The following is a 15,312-nucleotide window of genomic DNA, read 5'->3' as shown; positions in this document are numbered from 1 at the left end:
AGAGCACCTCTTGCCTCAGTATCTCCAGCCCATCGCCAGTGGCTATGCTGCCAGTGCACTCACAGGAAACAGATAAAAGCAATCTCCCTCTGCCATGTCCTGCACAGGCTGTGTTGTTCCCCTGCAATCCACCTGCCAAGCTGACTCACCCTCCAACCCAACTGGAGCTCAGAGTCTGTTCTGCAGCCTGGCACCGATATCTGAAGTTTTCTTCTTAGTCTTTGCAACATGCCTTCTCCCTTACACGGAGGGGAACTCTGCTTTTTCGAGTGGGGCTCCAAAAACCCCAGCGCAGGGCTCCATTATTTTGCCCAGGGACACACAACTGAGTATCTGAACTGCACGGATTTAACCCACCTGCGTAACTTGTATCAAAGACGCACGCAAAGCAAAAGGCTGGATCTGCCCCATCTCCAGGCATTTGAGAAAACGGGCCCCGAATCCAAGACAACTCAACGCACACACCACCCCAGCATTTCCAAAGTCTGTACTAAAGCTTTGGATCTTACCAAATCCAGCCCTGGATCTGGAATTTTGAAGACTTCTGTGTTTCTACTTCTGTCACACGCACAACACTTTGAGCGCCATTAAGAAGATCTCTAAACTTTAGCAAAAATTTTGAAACCCAAGGTCAGGCGTTGTGTTGCATCAACTCACTGCGTGCCGTTGGCTTTGGCTTGCCACACTTCTTTATGGGAAAGAACATTTCCTGTGCTGGCTCCCCCCAGCAGCTGTTTCACTACTTTAACTATGACAGCACAACAATAACAGTGATAAACTCCAGACATAACCCATCCTAGGGAGAGAGGCTTCCCCCATTAGGTCAAATTCTGCTCCTTTCCCCAAGTGAGTATGTTGTTCATAAGGAATGACCATTTTATTTAAGCCCTCAGCACAGCCCAAAGCAGGTGATTTTCCAAGGGGCGGTGGGGGCAGCCGCCCGAGCAGCGGGCTGTGTTTCTGAGGGAGCTCAGCGCTTCACCGGACGAGCCAGGTCTTGGATCCGAGCAGAGCAAGTCGCCTTCAAAGCAGTCTCCTTCACCGTGAACGCATCTGGGTTGAACAGCGCCGAATCCATCAGACACCTGGAGGGGCGAGGACGGGCCGGTCAGCGCCAGCAGAGCCGGGCCAGCTCTGAGAGCTGTCTGCCAGCAGACAGTCCTCCTCCTCAGCCCTGCCCTTCCCTGTCAAGGGAGGACAAAAGCACTCCTGCCTCCGCTGCTGTCACCACCAGGACACTCGGGAGACGGGGTAACCCGTTCCCCACTACGGCCAGGCATTCCCTCACCCTCGGCGAAACCTCCTACCCAGCAATTCCTGCAGCCCAGGCTGAGGCCAGCAGCACCGTGCTGGGCAACATGGAAGCGCTACGCTGTGCCTTGTGTCAGCTGGTCGCTTTTTAGTTAAGAAGTCCCCTCCAGCAATCCCTACTGGAATTAGTAAGCTCCTATTTCTTCTCTTTTGGTTCTCCTTCTGCCTCAGAAATGCTTTTCAAACCCCAATCCACGTAGCATTAGCACATCCAACTATACAAAATCCATGCATTTTGGAAGTGGAGGAGCAGTGGCTTAATCACACTGGCCAAACCCACATCGACAAGGTGCCGTGGCCTGCACAAAAAGGGCTGACAGCTGATCATTTCCCCGTGGCAAGGAAGCAGCACCTACCTTTTGCAGGGCTGGGCCAGTTCCACAAGCCTTGGCGTGGCCACTGTGTGCTTTGCAGCCCTCGTCACTGGCCACTTGGCATCCCGCAAGGGCACGAAGTCAGGATGCAATCGTTTTGCCCTAGCCAGCTCCAGGGTCCGAGGGCTCGCGACTGCCTCCAGAGCCAACTTGGAAACCTGTGGCCAAACGGGGAGGAAGGTCCTTACAGGTGCTCCCAGCATTCAAGGGTGACCAGCCTGCAACTTGGTGTGCCCAGGTTCACGGCCACTGACCACACACTGGTGGGACACGATCCTGTCTACTGTTGTGTCTGGCACCAGAGAAGCTGTGGAAGGAGAAAACCACCGCCCGGCCAGTCCCACAGCCTGCCCTCCAGCCTCCTCTCACTCATAGCCCTTTGTCCAACCCATCCCCCAGTTCTGGAGATCCCATTTAGACACTTGTCCATCTCTCCCCATCCCCACAACTGCAGGCTAGGCACAGGCATGCCCTTCTCTGGGGATGTCTGCCGGGAGCTGGTTCATGCTCTGGATGGAGGACGAGTCCTGCTCTCCAGCCCAGGAAAGCGGCTACGTCAGCCTCACAGACAGCAGCACATCTAGGGATGTCACGAAGAGAATCACCAGTGACTGAGCACCCGGTGCCCTCTGCCCAGCGTCCCCGCCTTGCACAATCCCGGGCGGTGCTGCCTTACCGGACGGATGACGGCTTCGGGGAAGCTGTGCTCGTAGCAGCAGGTCACCTTCCTGACCCGGGGCTCTGCCAGACGCTGTAACCGCGAGGGTGCTCTGGCCAAGGCTGCGATGTTGGCAACCCGTGTTGGCACCTGTATGGGTTCAGAATGGGGGAGGGATGTGCAGACACAGAGCTCGCCCACAGCAGCCCCCAGGGACGCACTCCCTCTCCAAAGGGACGAGCACCCAGCACCCTTCCTCTACAGATACTACGGACACAAGAAGGAGCACTCTTACTTTCTTACCTTTCGGTTACTTTTCTTTTACCTGAACTACGAGGTAATTTTGGCGCTATTGGGATTTGTATGTCTTTGCCAATATTACTTTTTTTCCCCAGCGGTCGCCCACTCATAGCCAGGAGAGGAATGCCTGTAGTGAGAGCCTGCGTAGCCAGGTCAAAGCGCAGAGAAACTTCTTCCAGAGTAGATAAATGTTTTTCAGATTCATCTTCCTGGCTGCATCAAATAATTTCCTTGCTATGGACAGGTGCTCCAGTTCCAGGCTAAAAGTGCTGGTGCAGCTAACTGCATTCCTACAGCCAAAGCGATTACTGCTCCAGCATGGGACTTCTTCCCCTGTTTTTTACTGCGTTACTGATGCCAAGGCCTGCTCCAGCACAGCCTCCTTTATTTCCCAGCCCAGAGACTGCAGCCAGAAAACTTCGCCTTTGCCATGGAAGAGGCTGTAATCTGAGACTGCTCCAAGCCCTTTCACCCCTGCCAAAGTAATGACCCACTTAAAAGGAACAAGTTCAGAAATATATCTCTAAATTTGGCTTCTGGTAAAAGACTGTGAAAGTATACATAGCGTTTGCAGGCTCGCTCCCCCCCCCATATACATAGATAGGAGCACAGCTGTCCAACTACAAACACGACTGTACTCTCTAGGAGCTAAACAGGCCATTCCCACCAAGTTTCTCCACTTTCCCAGGCTGCTTTATCAGGGGATGCAGCCCAGATGCCTCCCTTGGCTCTCCTGCTACTCCAGGCTGCTCCACCCTGGCCGTTTTCCATCTCTCAGCAGGGAGACTGTCTTTCAAAGACAGCATCTCACTCCAAAAAGGCAGTTTCTCCCAGTATCTCAAACCCCAGCAGAAGGCTTTTCCCCTCCACAGCACACACTGGGCATATCCAGGGGCAGGATACAGGGTGTAAAAACTCAGGACAGTTTGCTGCATCGCTGTCCCCTCCAAATCTCCCTCAGCCACCTCCTCACCTCTCTGGGCAGCAGGAACTCTGGGTGAAGCCCCGTCGGCCGTGCAAGCTCCAGGATCCGTGGGGATGCCCGATAGCTCAGTGCAGCTGGTGACACGGGCCACTCCGGGGACTGGAGAGGTCTGGAAGCAGAGAGTCATGGCACTAGCACTCACAGAGATTCCCCCACACTGGTTAAACCAGGCTGCAGCCTCATGTTTGCTGCAGCAGAAGGCAGCTTTGTCCTGTGGCCATTTCCAGCACAGAACCCATTCATCCCTTGAAAGCGTCCAGAGGTCCTAAGCCCAGCAGAGTCCCTGCTCTGTGTTTTGCCCTCTGTAACGCCCATCCTCTGCTCCTGTATTTATTACTCTGAAGCTGTGCCGATGCTACAAGACCCAAGGGACTACCTATCGCATCCTACAGGCTTTCTGGCCTCTCACCTTTGCTGCAAGTAAGCAGCCTGGTATTTTTTAGGTTCAGACAACTTCAGCAGCCGATCAGAAGGGAAGCCAAAATCCTCTAGCAGGGGACGCTCCCAAATCGTTGATTCCCGTCCACAGCTGTACAAGAAGAGGGACCTTGAGGAACAGCACAGAAGAGTTAGTAAAAGTCAACTGACAGAGAACATGATCCTGGCGGATGGTATCCTAAGTCTGGTTAAACGTCCGTGCCTGCTGCATGTACAACAGTTGGCACCAGTGCACATGGAAAAGCCATGAGTAAATGTGCATTTACACTTGAGATTTCCTGACTTTAAAGGCAAATGCTGATTGCACATGCAGACCCCTCCTCTAAGCACCCTCAGTGCATTGCTTTCGAAGTCTAGGTCTTTCCCCGGACCATTTCAAGAAGCCACCCCACAACACAACCTTGGCAGCATCTTTCTTGTTCAGCTCTGCCAATTTAGAAACCTCTGTCGCAAAGGCTTAATAACACCTTGTACTCTTGTAGCTCCTTTCATCCTGGGATCTCCCCAGGCTTGCCTAGTGCATGCTCATCCAGCTTTCCATCAGCCACAACTGTTGGAAGATGCCTGTCATCACCAGGGAAGAGGTGAGCAGAGGTGAGCAGAAAGGCAGGAAGGACTGTCAGACGGACACCGTTAGTCAGAGGCAGAAGGTCTGAGGAGGATGAGAGCCCCTGAACTGACGACAGTGGCAGAGGAGAGAAAACTACAGGCATGCGTGTTGACATCCCTCCAGGCAGAAGAAAGCCAGGAGTGCAACAGGGTTTCATCTCCATTCTCGTTGCTAGGACTTCTTACAGACTAGCAACTACCATCCTGTCTCCAAAAGAGCTTCGTCCCCTCCAACAGAGCTACAGATGAGTTGCTTGAAACAACGCAGCATCACCCAGCGTCAGTGAAGTTTACACTTTTTACATTATTTTTCACTGCTGTTCCCAAACATGGACTAGATTTTCACCGTGCGGTGACAGCAGAGGTTTAACTCCAAGCAAGACACCTGGATTCCTTCCAGTCAGCAGGATGCTGCAAGAATTCTCTGTTCATAGCACTTCCTAACCTTTATCCTCAACATTTAGGCCAGGCTCCAGGAGGATGCAGGGGATCACTAGTTTGTGTCCAGCTGCCTGGCTGGGCTGCGCCAGCCCCAGTGAGAGCAGGGAACGCTCCATGGACAGACAGTCCCTCTGCACACACAGCTGTGACACATACATGTTTCCATCAAGGTACGCATGCACGCACATGATGTCTCTGCTTCCAAGCCAAAGCAGAGCTGTTGGTTGGGGTTTTTTGTTACAGGCAGAGAAACATGCTCCCATGTGCTTGCAGACAGAGATCAAGTCTGGCTCCTAGGGCAGCTGCTCTGAACCCAGAGCTCTAATCAGACCAGGAACCATGAGGTGTTGCAGAACCCATTCCCACAGCCAGGAAGCCGATATGACGAAATAAAAAGGGAGCAAAACTTAGCACCCCCCAGTTCCTCCTCGTTTTGGAAGTTGAGCACTCAGGGTGACTATACTCCCACAGCACTTTCTTTCCTGATACAGACAGCCCATGTTCCAAGCACCAGTACAGCCTGGTGGGTCTCAGTGCCATGGAGCTCCCTGTGGGGCAGCGATGGCAGGAGAGGAGGTGGCATCTCCCTTCCCCTGGGAGCCAGCACAACCCCTGATTCGAGAGCACCCTCTGAGCTGCCCCCTACTCCAGGATGTGCTACCACGTCACTGACCTGCACTGGTGATTGCCAAAATCTTGCTTGGGCTTGGCCAGTGCCACTATTCTTGGCGATAGTCGAGCTGCCGCAGCACGCCGCGAGAGGGGCCAGATCGTCTCTTGGTTTCCCCACACGAGCCTAGCAAGAACAGCAAGGGTGTGAAATTTTAGGAACATGTACAAGTGTGAAATGTGCTTGCTGGGGTTATCCTTCCCTGCCTAGCATGGGACACACAAACACAGTCCCTATGGCTCCCCACAGCTGTAAAGTGCCGCTGCCATCCCCTGAGCACTCACCTTCCCTGGCACTGAATTTCCTAACACTGTCCCAGTGGTGGTTGTCAACTCAAAAAGAAAAGAGCCTTCAAGTGATGAGTCTGGTTGTACAGCTCCCAGCAGATGTGCAGAAAGGGTCATTTCATTACACGTCTGAAACCCCTGGGGGAGTTTCATGATTGCATTTTTCTTGCCTCACCATTACCACCTAACCATACCACAAGTATGACAGTAAAAATAATAATAACGTTACGGGCAGGGTGTGCCATGGAAAGTGGGTGAGGTTTTGCAGCACGTTAGTGGTTACTCTCCTGTGCCCAGGGCAAATTTGGAGTTGCTCATCCCCCATCGAGAGAGAGAGGCCACGGTGGGAGAGGGTACCAGGGCAGTCAGGAGAGGGAACAGGAGGACGATGGGTTTGTGGAGCCTTTTTCAAGCGCAGTGACCCCCATCCAGATAGTGGAGAAGAGACGATATCAAGAGACTGTTGCCCTGGCTTGTCATGCCATAGCTTGACCCCATAATGCAGACAGCAACTCTGTTCCTCAAGCCTGACTGTGTCCTCCAGGATACAGCAGCCTGCGGCTCCAACAAGGTCTGGTCCCCTGCACCACAGCACCATCCTACCATCTCAGCGGGGCAGCTCAGATGGGGCAGCAAAGGCAAGACGCGGGTCAAGCCCAGTTTTTTGATCGAAAACAAGAAAAAGCAAATTGAAGAGAGCCCCTCACGCGCTGAACACGTCAATCTGGGGTTTTCTGGCCACTTCTGCTCTCGAGAGGAAAGCAGTGGCAGGACAGAGGGAAAGGGTCTGCACCGGCTGAGGCCCCATCAGTCCCTAGCCCTCGCGCAAGGCCTGCCTGGGCGCCTCCTCACCTGGGGTCGTTTGCATAAGCCGCTTTCTTGGGTTCTGCAAGTTCTCGTATCCTGTCAAAACCGCAGAGAAGGACAAACATGCCACTAAACATACCGTTAAACCAACAAAGCATAAATAAGCTACTGCTCTACTCAAAGCCATAGAACACACTCTTGAACCCCCGTGCCTTTGCCTCCCTCCCTCGCGAGACTGCGTTTAACGGATCTCTCTCTCCAAGGAACTTTCCATCCGTTCAACCTGGGGAACTCGCCAGCCCATGGACATATGTGCTGTCTCTTGGATTACAGAGACACAAATTTGCAACTCTGCCCTCACTGCAGGGTCCCTCTGGGACACAGCAGAGAGAGGGGGAAGGTGCTTTTCTGGTCAATAACATGCCATGCAGCCCCAGCAGGTAGGAGATGGATGATCTCCCTCCCGGGCTACAGGAGCCCAGCTGAGCAGAAACACCTGTTATCAGCACTCCTGTGGTTTACCAAAAGGCACCATGGAGACAGCACAGTTTCCACAGGGCTTTAGGAGCACAGGTGAAGACATTTTTTTATTTATCATTTAATTTCAGTCTGTTTAGCACAGAGGTCTTAGATGCTACAGAGACACTGGAATATACATGGTCTGTGCCCTAGGAGCAGCACTGGGAATGTTTTACTGAACATTCATCAGACCAAAAAAACTTCCAGGAAGATCAGACACCGCTGTGTGCTCCTGCTGCTCAAGTGTCCCAGGCCTGAAGCCCCAGGGGCTGGGAAGCGCTTGCGCTTTGCGAGCCTGGGTACAAAGCGCAGGACGAGGCGACACCAGCGCCGCAAGAGAGCCACAGAACTCCCTGGTGTCACTGACCAAGCCCACACCCCCACACCCACGGGGGCTGCAGGTGCCGGCCCCAGCCAGCTGTGGAACAACCACACGACGCGGGCAGCTGTGGAAGGGCCCCACCATGGAAAAAGCGCAGAAGGTGACAGCCTGGAGCGCTGCTTCCCCGCTCAGCACCACCCGGCAATCAGGCAGCACAGCCCTAGAGAGGAGCGGGGACACCAGCAGAGAGAGGTTTGCTGACAGAAAATGCTCCGTGCTTTGGGGACACACCTGGGGCCGATGCCTCCGGCGAGACGCCGAGCCCCACCAAGCGCCTGCCAGAGCGCTCAGCACCACAGAGACCCTAGCAATGGCGGCTGCTGTCAGAGCACCCTCGCCGCACGCTCCCTGCGAGATGCCCACTGATTTGTCTCCCTGCCAGACAGAGCAACACCTCCCCTCCGCTGCCCCAGACACGTTGCTCAAGGGGATCAGCTCCCTTCGAGACCAGCTCCTTGTCAAGCAAAGGGTCACAGCTTCGCTGCGAAGGGGCAGCACGGGCAGACGCGGTCTGTCACGAGAACGCAGGGGGAAGGGCAACACCAGGCACCATTTCCGCTGCGTGTTCACCTCAGCGTCACCCAACACAACGACTCACTGCTGGGCATCAATCCCCGACCGAGCCCTCCCCAGGAGACCTGGGGCACGGCCCGCACACCCAGCCCGGAGGCCGGGGCCGGGAGGGTTTCTTACCTGTTGCGTGAGCGTGCTGGCAAGCCCCAAGAAACTGCAAAGACAAGAAGAGGTGAATTCAGAAGCCTGGTAGCACCCGCAGCCCGGGCTGCCTGCTCTTCCGTGCGAGGCAGGGAGGCGGCAGGTGAAGTTTGCGTGTCTCCTTGGGACACGATTGTGCGGCATTTTCCCCTAGTACCGCCCCGGGGCTCCTCTCCAGTGGCTGCTCCTCACCGGGGGAGCCGGCAGCGCCCGAGGCTGCAGGACGGAGCCCCCCAGCACTGCGTCCCCCCGCCAGCACCCTCCTGGCTCCCACCCGGCTCGGTGCCGCTACCCCCGTTATGGCCTTCATCAGCGTCGAGGGGCCGCGGGGGAGCAGCGGCTCCACAGCAGCACGGAACCAGCCGCCAAGTTTCAAAGCGGGGACACAGGAAAAGCAGGGACGTGGTGACGCCGGCGCGGCAGGGCCACCGGGCGTGACTTCAGGAAGCCGCGCGCCCCGCTGTCGGCAATGGCCACGCAGCCGCCCAGCCCTGCCGCCCTCCCGCAGAGCCCCATCGCGGCCACCCCGGCTGCCCCTCAGGCCTCCCTCCCTCCACCGCCCCGGCCCCACACACCGCCCCGTGGCCCGGCCGCTGCCATTGTGCGGAGCACCCCCCATCGCCATGGCAACGGCGGCCCCACAGCCCAGGGTGAAGGAAGCCCAGACCACCAGTTAGGGTAAAATTGTCTGCTTTATGCATCGGTTCCCAAGGACAAAACTGTTAATGTCCTCTCAAGACAGAGGTAGCTGCAGAACAGGTCCTTCACGGAGCTGCCCGGATCCTGGGTCTCGCTGGTGGAGGGCGACGACGGGGGTGCTGGGAGAGCGACGCCGGTCAGCAGCTCGTCTTCCTCACCCGCCGCGCTAACAGAAACCACTTGCAAAAAGCAACAGGGTTTTCAGGTGTAAGAGCGCTTGCCCGAGGACAGCCTGGACTGAAGTGAAAGAAGCCGCTCCGCCCAACAGAGGAGCCTCCCACCCTTGGTGCCAGAGTAACTTCAGCGGTTTCAGTCCCTATCTGAAGTCACACTGCTCTGGTTTTTCCCCTGTGGGCAAAGAAAGACCTCACGTCTCATCGCTTTCATTTATTTGTTCTTACCCACTACGGAAGCAGTAACCAACCCAATTTCCAGAGATGACCGATTCGCCACTCCCCTAAAAGCCAGCTCTGATACGGTGACAATAAAAATCGTCACTGTCAAAAACACAAGTTGCAGCACTTTATATTTCTGACACTCTCAACAAGCAAGGTCTCGATTTTAACAGAACAACACTGCTAACAGGGTTCTGCAAAACCTGTGAGGCAAAGATATTTCAGTTTAAGCCTGAGACATCAAGCCAAGTCAAAAACACTGGATACAACTTTGTTCCACCAAAGTCAGTGCCTGATTCACAGCTGGCAAGAAGCCATCTCCGCCCACCTAAGCTACACATGCCCTTAACTCTGCTGGTCTGAGAGACTAATTTTCCCCTACAAATATGCTAAAAAATACACTACTTTTCAAATGTATTTTCAAACCGCTATAAATTAAGATTTTCTTACCAACTAGACATCATTTTCATAGAAATTCCACACCCACAAGGAAAAGACATCTATACATTTCAGTTGCCATGCAGCAAACTGCCCATACACTAACGCCTCATCTCCCTCAGCTGCAAATACCACGTTGCAGGAAAAGAGCTGTCACTGCGTTTCCAAAACCAGCTGCGCTATCAGCTCCTTGGCATCCTTCATGCTGGAGGAGATCTCGGAGCCATCCTCTGCCACGTGGGTCCCAATCAAGAACATCTTCCTCTCGTCCCCGATATCAGACAGTGCCAGAGCATCGTGGATGTCGGTGATGCAATATGCGCCTTTGAGGTCCTGATGCACAAAAACAAAACAAGCCGGTTAGTGGCATGAGGTGGTGGCACCGTTCCCGCTTTGAGCCACTGCCCTGGTCCAGGGAGGGGGTCTCAAATGCTCTGGAAGCACCATTCTTACGTACCTTCTACAAGGTCAAGTTCCCATGCCCTAAAATGGTTTTGGGGGAAAAAATATGTTTATCCTTAACCTAATTTCTTCCCAAAGAAATACAGGTACCGTTCTGTTTCTAGTAATTCCAGTGTTTCTGATAACAATGTAAGACTACCCGCACAAGGCAGACAAAAGCCTTGCTGGCCCAAGACCCCAGGCTCCCAGCCCAGAGTTACAAGAACAGGGCAACAGCCCTTCCCTGCGTACTTCCTCAGCCACTGGCGTTTCTGGCTCCGGGACCCAGAGAATCAGTAGTAGCATTTGTGTTTGATGAAGCCAAAGCCTACGCTTGAGTTCAAGAGTAACACAAGTGACTACCAGTAACGTGCCTAAGTTACTAGAAATTTAGGAGGTAACAACGTAGAGCAAATCAAGCATGCAGTCCTCATAAAATAAAATCTGGACTTGAAAACCCTGGGCTGTTCTGTTGTCTGACTGTGCCACAATTCTGTTCCAGATACAGCACCGGTCATTGACACTTTCACAAAGGTCTTGGGAGAAAGCACTGTCTTGTGAAGAAAGCTGCTCTTCTCCCATGCTTCAGCAGCAGCCTTCGGAGCAACCAACCAGACAAACTGGAGGCAAACAATGGTGCTTCACTTTGCAGCTGCGGCTAGGTAAAGTGGTACTTCTGGACAGACATTCAGAACAGAAACCTAACTCCAGGTCTAACTGCGGCCTCCCTTAAAGCTCTCAAACCTTGCAACCCCACAGCAGTTCTCACCATTATTTCCACCCACAGCTCCAACTGCACCACCTCCGAGCACAGGACCTGTACCTTGCAGATCCAAAACTCCACCTCGGATTATTTTCTTTTGCGGTCAATAGATTTACCAGAAAGACCCCCAGCTCCCAGCCATGTAGCCTCCTTTGAAAGGGTTTGTTGCTGTTGTCAGAGCTGCTGCCAGCCCAAGCCCAGCTAGCAGCAGGGAACTCTTACCTGCTTGTTGGCCAGAACCACCACCGGCAGGGTGGGGTTGTTCTGGACCAGTTGATGCAGCAGCTGTTTCGCCACAGGCAGTCGGGCGTGATCGGCCGAGTCCACGACATAGATCAGCAACAGCACTTTGGGCAGGTACATCTTCCAGTACGAACGCAGACATTCACTGCCCCCGACTGGAAGAGAAGACAGCAGCACAGGAGTCACCAAGTCATCCGAGCAGCACTGCTCCCAGAGGTGCAGACAGCAAGCCCTGGGCGGAAAACCCAAGGTATCTGAGTTACCAAAAACTCACAGTATTTGGGCTACTGTATACGAGACTGGAAATAGCTTTATTTTCCCAAGTCAAGTCCCATGCAGGCATATGTGTATGCTCGGGGGCGGGGGGGGGAGGGGGGGGCAGGATCTTTCCATTTGAAGCTCTTGTTTTAGGAGAATTCTGTGTTCATTTTCTTTATGGTTGCTTTCTGCCTTATTGGTTCTTGCTCTCCAGCTAACAGGGAGAGTAGAAAGAGGTTCAGTGCCCACAAACACCATGTGAGAATGTCCCCATACAACCTATCTCCACATGCCCATCTCATCTTCAGACAAAGCAGGCCTACAATTTCCAAAGAAGAAATTTAGCTCCGAGGTGGGGAGGGCTCTCATCAGATTTGTATGACACTAGGGACTAGTTCAAAATTCCCACAGCTTTCACACCATCAAAAACCAGAGGTACTTAGGAAGAGAGCAAAATCCAGGCCCAGCAGACGTGTCAGGCAACCCTTTGGCGATGGAGGAAATCTTTGCACAGGATACCCCTGAGCCCTTCTCTGCTGGACACAGAGGAAAGCTGTCCACCTTCAACACCAAGTCTTGTAACAATTCTGTGGTGAAACCATACGCAGCAAGTTGCCTGAGATTGTTGTTCCCATCTGGGGACGAAAAGAGTTGGTAGTTTGCCAAGTTTGATAGAAGCAGGAGTAGCAACAGTACATTAAATATTTCAGATGTGTTATCAGTTCTCCAGGTCTTCCTCTTGGCATATCGCAGTACAACTCGCTCAAGAGTACCCAGGCGCCCAAAAGTCACGGGTGAGTCCCCCAAATGCAGCAAGTTTTCAAAGCAATCCGTTTGGGGTTCCCTGCAATTGTCTCCTGCCTTACACAGGAGCTCTTTTCAAAACCAACTTGCTAGTCAGCCATCTTTTACTGCCCTCCGTGAGTCTGCTCTGTTTCAAAGAGATTTTGCTTTCACTTAAGTCAAAACGATTCAGTAGTTTCCGGAATGTAGAAAGGGAAGCAACATTTCCCCCTGGGGCGTGCCTGACCCTCCTTCCAGAGCCCCAGCCTGTCTGCAGGCAGAACTGCAAGTCAGCCGCGGGGCTGCGACCGATGCGTCACGCGTGGGACAGATGCTTCTGGTTCTGTGCTGTGACGTTCTGGGGGCTCACCACCATTCCCTGCGTTAAGTGCATTCATGCATAGCATAACCCAGGGGTCAGCAGCCTCACAGAGAACACTTTTTTTCCCCGAACTAGTAGGAACTCAGCAGAAGCCAGGAGCTCCTATGCCTTGCAAAGGCAAGATACCACCCACTTATCTGTGTGATGGTACAAAGAAAAAGACAGGACAGTTCTTTATCTGTCCAAGCCAGCGAAATAAAAACCCTGCTGTCTGCCCATCATCTTGTGCCACGTGATCACAGCACAGGCTGCTAACCCCTGGGCTAGGCGATGGTACAGACTGGATAAGTAACCAGATTAGAGAGCCATGCATGGATTTACCTGGCTGAAACTGGCCTGAGACATTTCATTTCCCATGGGTCAGATGGCAGCCATCACATCTCAGCCACTACCAACCTGGACCAGAGAGGGAAGGACGACTCAGAAACAACAGGCTCTGCTGCGGGGTGCGCAGTGCTGGGCCCAGGCCACCCCCGGGGCAGGAGCAGAGATGCTGCGGGCTTCTCTGGGCTCAGCCAGACCAAGCACCTCCCAGCAGGAGATACAGGCGTCTCACACCTACCAGGAGAGGGGCACAGGCCACACGCGTCTCTGGAGAGACGACTTCCCTCAGACACCGCACAGACTCCTACGGCAGCGGGACTGGGAAGGAAACTCTGCCCTGGCAGCCTGACCCTCACGTCCCAAAGACTCACCCAGGAGCAGCGCAACACCTTCAGGCTGCTGACAAAGGGACGGAGGCATCCGCGGGCTTGCTGCCAAGATACAGCGCAGGAAGGGCGGGAAGCGAAGGGCAGCATCGGCCTCCACCGATGGCAGGCTCCGACGAGGCTGTGGTGTCAGCCTCTCCGTGCCAGGGCTGCCCCGGCTCCAGGACTCCTACCCCCCCCACCAGCTAGCTGCGCCTGCAACACCCCTGACACCCCAAAGCCTAGAAAATACCACTTACGAGGCTTTTGAACAAAAAGCACACAAAGCTTTTCTCTTCATCCTCTCTTCTTTCACCTTACCATTTCTTCCTCTTCTGCTCTCGCCCTTTGCCAGGCACGAGCACTGACGGGATGGTGAACAACGCAGAGCAGCCGCGGACCACAGCAGAGGGCTTACTGGGGCTGGTTCCGCGCCATCAGGCTGGTGGCCCTGGGAGCAGAGACCCCGCAGAGCAGGGCTGAGCGGGCACAGACCTCCTCCAGCCCCCGCAGGTCATCTCCCAACAGGGGCCAGGTGGGGAAGCAGAACCCCCAGGAGAAAGCAATCCCAACGTCAGGTTTTGAGAGCAGGCACGAGGGAATAGGGAGGTTTTAAGCTACGTGCCTGATCCCTAGGACACCGAAGGGGAGCTTATTTTATATTCCGTGCTAAAAAGGCTCACTCACTCTCCAGGAACTCCATCCGGGTCTCTCCGGTGCCGACGCAGACGGCGTGGAAGCCCTCGGTGGGAGCCAGGCCGCGCCCGACGCGCTCGGCGGCCAGGGAGCGGAGCACGCTGGTCTTCCCGGCCCCGTCCAGGCCCAGCACCAGCACCGGTCTGCCGCGGCCCGCACCCTGCAGGGCGAGGGGCACCGCGCTCAGACCGGCGGCCGGGCGCCAGGGGCACAGGGGGCGCGGGGGGGGGGGGGACGGGACGCAGCGAAACCCGCCTCACGGCGAGGAGGGGGACGGGGCCGCCCGCCGGCGCGGAGACCGAGCGGCCCCGGCGGCGCGGCCCGGCCCGGCCCAGCCCGCCGCCCGCGCCCGGCCCCAGTACCTGCTCGGCGGCGGCAGGCGGCGCGGCGCGGCCCCGCAGGCGAGCCCAGGCCCAGGCGGCCAGGGCCGCGCCGCCCGCCACGGCCAGGGCGGCCCCGCAGAGCGCGGCGGGCCGCAGCCGCCCGCCCATGGCCGCCCGCTCCCCGCCGGCGGCGCGCACGGAGGCGGCCGCGGCGGCGCGCACCGAGCGGGCGCCCCCTGCAGGCCCGCGCGGCTGCCCCGCGGCCCCGCTTCCCTCGGCCCCGCCGCTTCCCCCGGAGGCGGGAAGCAGCCTTCGCCTCGAGGGCTGGCACCGACAGCTCTCCCCGAGGCGCTGTCGGCTTTCGGCTACGGGAGGGCAGGTTCAGAAGGGATAGGAAGACATTTTTCACCATGAGGGCGGTGAAACACTGGCACAGGGTGCGCAGAGAGGCCGTGGAGGCCCCATCCCTGCAAACCTTCAAGGCCAGGTTGGACAGGGCTCTGAGGAACCTGCTGTAGTTGGAGATGTCCCTGCTCACTGCAGGGGGGCTGGACTAGATGACCTCAAAAGGTCCCTCCCAACCCGAACCATTCTACGATTCTACTCCTACCCGCTGAAACCCCACATATGGAAGAAGATTTTTGCTACATTCATACCAAACCAGAAGTTTCAAGATATGCTCAGGCACTGCCTCTGGCGTGCCAGGC

The 15,312-nt window shown here is 55.4% G+C and overlaps 2 protein-coding genes across 6 annotated transcripts; both read right to left on the bottom strand.

Moving 5' to 3' along the window:
- Positions 1 to 240: 240 nt before the first annotated feature.
- Positions 241 to 8,952, bottom strand: SPMAP2L (sperm microtubule associated protein 2 like). Of its 2 annotated transcripts, XM_075420118.1 has the most exons (9): positions 8,688 to 8,952; positions 8,475 to 8,508; positions 6,926 to 6,976; positions 5,790 to 5,912; positions 4,038 to 4,175; positions 3,617 to 3,737; positions 2,362 to 2,493; positions 1,668 to 1,843; positions 241 to 1,085 (listed from the first exon to the last, which is right to left on the bottom strand). In XM_075420118.1, the coding sequence occupies exons 1-9, from the start codon at positions 8,803 to 8,805 to the stop codon at positions 971 to 973; spliced, it is 1,008 nt and encodes a 335-aa protein (XP_075276233.1). In that variant the 5' UTR covers positions 8,806 to 8,952; the 3' UTR covers positions 241 to 970. The 2 variants fall into 2 exon arrangements, with proteins under 2 accessions (XP_075276233.1, XP_075276234.1); XM_075420119.1 differs by lacking the exon at positions 6,926 to 6,976.
- Positions 8,953 to 9,168: 216 nt separating this feature from the next.
- Positions 9,169 to 14,773, bottom strand: ARL9 (ARF like GTPase 9). Of its 4 annotated transcripts, XM_075421537.1 has the most exons (5): positions 13,908 to 14,025; positions 13,219 to 13,293; positions 12,172 to 12,367; positions 11,454 to 11,629; positions 9,169 to 10,360 (listed from the first exon to the last, which is right to left on the bottom strand). In XM_075421537.1, exons 4-5 carry the CDS (start codon positions 11,592 to 11,594, stop codon positions 10,181 to 10,183), a joined length of 321 nt encoding a protein of 106 aa, XP_075277652.1. In that variant the 5' UTR covers positions 11,595 to 11,629; positions 12,172 to 12,367; positions 13,219 to 13,293; positions 13,908 to 14,025; the 3' UTR covers positions 9,169 to 10,180. The 4 variants fall into 4 exon arrangements, with proteins under 4 accessions (XP_075277652.1, XP_075277650.1, XP_075277651.1 ...); XM_075421535.1 differs by lacking the exons at positions 12,172 to 12,367; positions 13,219 to 13,293; positions 13,908 to 14,025 and adding exons at positions 14,274 to 14,442; positions 14,645 to 14,773; XM_075421536.1 differs by lacking the exon at positions 12,172 to 12,367.
- Between the last annotated feature and the right edge of the window lie 539 nt (positions 14,774 to 15,312).

Source organism: Opisthocomus hoazin, chromosome 5 (genome assembly GCF_030867145.1).
Source record: "Opisthocomus hoazin isolate bOpiHoa1 chromosome 5, bOpiHoa1.hap1, whole genome shotgun sequence".
Lineage (NCBI taxonomy): Eukaryota > Metazoa > Chordata > Aves > Opisthocomiformes > Opisthocomidae > Opisthocomus > Opisthocomus hoazin.
The sequence above is the reverse complement of the archived record's forward strand: the minus strand, read 5'-3'. Positions and strand labels throughout refer to the sequence as shown.

Bases quoted from the DNA above. Each gene is read 5' to 3' on its own strand.
- SPMAP2L (XM_075420118.1), bottom strand. From the start codon at position 8,805: ATGAAGGCCATAACGGGGGTAGCGGCACCGAGCCGGGTGGGAGCCAGG. The intron at 8,509-8,687 runs GTGAGGAGCAGC...TTGTCTTTGCAG, and splicing joins GGGCGCTGCCGGCTCCCCCG to TTTCTTGGGGCTTGCCAGCA. The intron at 6,977-8,474 runs GTAAGAAACCCT...CGGTTTTGACAG, and splicing joins CCAGCACGCTCACGCAACAG to GATACGAGAACTTGCAGAAC.
- ARL9 (XM_075421535.1), bottom strand. From the start codon at position 14,773: ATGGGCGGGCGGCTGCGGCCCGCCGCGCTCTGCGGGGCCGCCCTGGCC. The intron at 14,443-14,644 runs GTACTGGGGCCG...CTCGCCCTGCAG, and splicing joins CGCCTGCCGCCGCCGAGCAG to GGTGCGGGCCGCGGCAGACC. The intron at 10,361-11,453 runs GTAAGAGTTCCC...TTTGTGCATCAG, and splicing joins TGGTTCTGGCCAACAAGCAG to GACCTCAAAGGCGCATATTG.